General features: G+C 39.0%; 1 protein-coding gene across 1 annotated transcript in view; it reads left to right on the top strand.

Annotated features, from left to right (window-relative positions):
• The first annotated feature begins 6 nt into the window (after window positions 1-6).
• Window positions 7-4627, top strand: part of LOC107669233 (galactosylgalactosylxylosylprotein 3-beta-glucuronosyltransferase 3-like) — a 6590-nt gene continuing 1969 nt past the window's right edge. Inside the window, exons 1-4 of the mRNA XM_016461406.1 lie at window positions 7-297; window positions 385-544; window positions 1927-2281; window positions 3448-3738. Of these exons, the coding sequence (XP_016316892.1) occupies window positions 210-297; window positions 385-544; window positions 1927-2281; window positions 3448-3738 (894 nt within the window). The 5' untranslated portion in view covers window positions 7-209. The remainder of the gene's footprint in view (window positions 298-384; window positions 545-1926; window positions 2282-3447; window positions 3739-4627) is intronic.

Below are 4627 nucleotides of genomic sequence, written 5' to 3'. Positions count from 1 at the left end.
TATATATATACTGCAACTGAACCAATTAAAATCAAGATATCTGATCTAATTGCCACTGGATGCACTGGCTGTATTTGGGAATCTGCAAAAGCATCTCTTATTTTTCCAAACCAAGCTGTTGTCATGATGCATTCACTTGGGTTGTGTCCATGATCCGCGGTTTCCTCGTCCTCCATCAGTGTTGATTTCAGCATCAGCAGCAGGTCATCATGAGAATGAGACTGAAGCTGAAGACTGTGTTTGTCCTGTACTTCATGGTGTCACTACTAGGACTCATCTATGCGCTGATGCAGTTGGGTAAGACTGGAATCACTATCAGCATTACCTTGTTCATTCAACCTTGAATCATTCATTTTTGAGCACGACACTGATTGTTCTGTGCAGGTCAGCGCTGTGACTGCAGAGGTCATGCCATGTCTAAAGATCAGCAGATCTCTCAGCTGAGAGGAGAGCTGCAGAAGCTGCAGGAACACATCAAAACATCAGAGCTGTCTAAGAAGACTGATGTGCCCAAAATTTATGTGATAACGCCCACATATGCAAGGTATGTAGACAGCTTTTGCAAGATTACAGTAGTGCAGTAATGTCATTAATTCAGAATGTTTTGCTGAAGAGAATATAAATGCTTGCGAGGCAGCAGTTGAATAGTGTTAATAATTTAGGTACTTTTAGGATCTGAAAAGCTGCACCAGAGACGTCTTAAATATTGCAATTTCATGACACAGTTAACACATACTGTAACATGGCTTGTTTTATTAATATGCCCTACAAGCGATGAGTCGAATGTTTTCAATTATTTAGTTTGCAAAACAGGTCTAAACGATTTGACCACACACAAATCAGTTACTGAATCGGTTAATAACTCATTTACTCATTCATCTAAGAACCATCTATTTCAGACATATTCAATTCGTGATGAGTTTAGCATGCAAAACCCTCTTCAGGCAAGAGACTGCTTTACTTTAAAATGACTTTATATTCTGAAATATTTTAGCTCAGTGGTGGCTGCAACAAACTGAACTAGGACAAAGGAATTACAAATACCATTATTAATAAAACATAATCAAATAAATAAATAGCAATATGTGCCTACATGAGACTACTTTATTGGAATGTTTTAAAACATATGCACGTTGGGATGTAAGGAATTATGTGATGATGTAATTATGCCATGACATTAAAAAATCACTGAATCATTTTGAACTGATTCTTTGCGACATTCTGTTCAAAAGAAGTCAATTATGGAAATGTGTCAGATTTTCTCATTAATATGATCTATCTGCTCATGTCTCTTTAGTGTGCAGGTGTGTGTTTATAAATGTAACAAAGCAAAGAGCAATCGTTATGCTGTATGCAAATACTGATTATAGATACATTTTGAATGGTGGCCGTTCACACAGAACACATTTTTGCGTTTAACTGTGCTGCTTCTGCATTGTTGTAAGCATGTGCTAAACAAACATGTTTGAGAGGTGCGTGGCCACAATTTAATTATAATGTGGGAACAAATTTTTCATTATATGTGTTTATATAAATATGTTTTGTCTGCATGTCATGTGCTGGGCTCCACAGCTTTTCCATAGTTTTTTTATGCAAACATGTATTAGACAGACTTTGAGTCTTGTGTCTTTTGCAGTGTCTTGCACATGACATGCTGTTCTATAGAAGGTGGAGCTCAAGTAAAAAGAAGTTAAACTTAAAAAAAAAAAATGCATCTCTAAGCCTTGAGCTTTTCTCTTCCATTGCCCTGCATCTCATTGCTTTTTTGTGCAAAAAAAAGTGTTCTGTGTGAATGGACCCTTAGACATTAAAATATCCCCAAAACATGCAAACATTCAGCCTCATTATGGAGATAAGAATAAAAAATAGTCACCCCAAACTATGAAATTTAATCTCACTCTTTCTCCCTCTTCCTCCTCTCTCCAGACTGGTGCAGAAGGCTGAGCTCACTCGTTTGTCTCACACCTTCCTCCATGTTCCTCAGCTGCACTGGATCGTGGTGGAGGACGCTCCTCAGCCAACTCCGCTCGTCACAGATTTCCTGGCTGCATCTGGCTTGACCTACGCCCATCTACACAAGCTGACCCCCAAAGACAGGAAGCTGCAGGAGGGTGATCCCAGCTGGCTGAAGCCCCGGGGTGCTGAGCAGAGGAACGAGGGTCTGCGCTGGCTCAGGGAGATGGGCGCTGCTGCTGAGGGAAAGGAAGCGGCTGCCCTTGAGGAGGCTGTGGTGTACTTTGCTGATGATGACAATACATATAGCCTGCAGCTTTTTGAAGAGGTAAGGTGTTTTTAGTGGTTAAATATACTCTACCGTTCAAAAGTTTGGGGTTGGTAAGATTCTTTTTTTTTGTTGTAATGTTTCTGAAAAAAGGTCTCTTGCTCAACAAGGCTGCATTTATTTGATCAAAAAAACAGTAATATTGTGAAATATTGTTTTATTGGTTGTGAAATTGTGAATATGTTTTAAAATGTAATTTATTCCTTTGATGTTTTCAGCACCCGTTATTCAAGTCTTCAGTGTCACATGATCCTTCAGGAATCATTCTAATATACTGATTTCTTATTATTATCAATTTTGAAAACAGTTGTGCTGTCAGGTATTTTTGTGTAAACCATTTTTCAGGATTCTTTGCTGTATATAAAGTTCAAAAGAACAGCCTTCATTTGAAATATTAAACTTTTGTAACATTATAAAGATCTTTACTGTCACTTTTTATTTATCTGATGCATCCTTGCTGAATAAAAGTATTAATTTCTTATTTTTTTTTAATCTTACTGAACCAAACTTTTGAATGCTTGTGTATGAGTCAAATGTTTGGACACCGTTGAATGAATTCATGTTTCTCATAATTTTCTTGCTCAAAAGGCTTAACTGTTTTGCTTTAATGTCTAAAATTAGTTTTGTGAGAAAATCTGTTTGTATCTGTGAAAACTGTTTCTACAAATTATTTCCTTTACAATGTAAATTTTTAAAAATTAAATTAATAATTAACAAAAATTGTTTTATCACTACATAATTTCTATGCCTCAATGTGCTTTTTTTTCTAATTCTGTTCTTCTGATATGTAGAAAATGGTACTAATAAAATGTTTATTGCTAGATTTAAATGTTAAACTTCCACAGATGTAAAAGTTTGTAGCAAACTGTCACATATTGTTTTGGAGAACTGCAGTGAAAACTGAACATGAGATCATTTCGAGTCATTCCATGAGGGTTTACTGGTTAAACCTCCAGGTGGAGCTGTGCTTCAGGTGTATTGAGGTGTAACAGATGTGTCAGATGTTCTCTTTTGGAGATGTAATCAAATTAACCCTTCACAAAACCGGTTTTAGTCTGTACATAGTCTTTGTCTATGGACATATGAACAGAAGGTCTCCTGATATGTTTCTGTGTCATTATCTGGCACTTTTTGTCCATTCACATTCTCCTTCCCTACACCCTCAGATACGGTACACATACCGTGTCTCTGTGTGGCCTGTGGGTCTGGTGGGCGGGATGAAGTTTGAGCGGCCCGTGGTGGAGGATGGGAAGGTTGTGCGTTTCCACACTGGTTGGCATCCCAACCGCCCATTCCCCATCGACATGGCTGGTTTTGCAGTGTCCCTGAGGTTGATACTGACCAATCCCCAAGCACGATTTGACGGTGATGCTCAGATGGGCTTCCTGGAAAGTAGCTTCCTTCAGCACCTGGTTACTATGGACGACCTTGAACCCAAAGCAGACCTGTGCACTAAGGTAGCTCCTTTGTTCTGTTCCTAGTGTTTGGTGATTAACCAGCTTTTTTGCATATTAAGATAATTCAACATGACTAGGCATGGGCCGATTACTGGTTTCAAGGTATACCGCGATTTGAAAATTTCACGGTTTCAAAACCGCTAATATTTTCCGTTATACCGTTCCTGTGGTATGCGCTGTTTTTCATGTCTCCTCAAAGGCTGAAAGTGTAGGAATCCCTCAGGTTGAGTGCAGTGTAGAGAGTAACACGACCTCCTCCTCCTGTTGGTGTGAGCGAGCGGTCAGTCACGTGTGTGTAGGATGGCCAAACTAAGGAGCTTCCCCTGGAACTTACGCGATCGGCAACCGGCCGTTTTTTGTCTTATTGCAAGCAACTCGTCTCTGTTCTGAACTTGCACAAACTGCGCTGCAATGCAATCGTTTTCCAAAATGTAATTTATGTGAAAATATGAAGTCTGTAAACGCCCGTTAACACAGGCCAGAGACGCTGAAGACGGACGCACAGAGAAAAATACTGTAGCAGGAAGATCACTCACTGTTCATGATGCACGAACTATTGGAAGAAAATCCTCAATATTGATTTGGGGGTTTATATGAGGGGAACTGACTGTCTTTAGAAAACTTTACGTGGCATTTTCTTTTAATCACATCTCTGTATAGTTCATATTAAAGCAGTGTTTCAGGCAGCTGCTTTGTTTACAGCAGTAACCAAGGAAACGCTGTATGTGGTGTTCCAGAAGCGCTTCCTGCTGTCAGAGAGTGAATCTGCGTCTCATTCAGAGCTTCTGCTGTTTGTTTCGTTCAGGCATGTAGTATAATTTCACAAAGCTAGTCAGAACATTCTGTTTTTGCTTCAAATTGGGTTATTATTAAATCAAATGATGTATAT

This window comes from Sinocyclocheilus anshuiensis, unplaced genomic scaffold (assembly GCF_001515605.1).
Source record: "Sinocyclocheilus anshuiensis isolate Anshui unplaced genomic scaffold, SAMN03320099.WGS_v1.1 scaffold337, whole genome shotgun sequence".
In the NCBI taxonomy this organism is placed as follows: Eukaryota; Metazoa; Chordata; class Actinopteri; order Cypriniformes; family Cyprinidae; genus Sinocyclocheilus; species Sinocyclocheilus anshuiensis.
The sequence above is the reverse complement of the archived record's forward strand: the minus strand, read 5'-3'. Positions and strand labels throughout refer to the sequence as shown.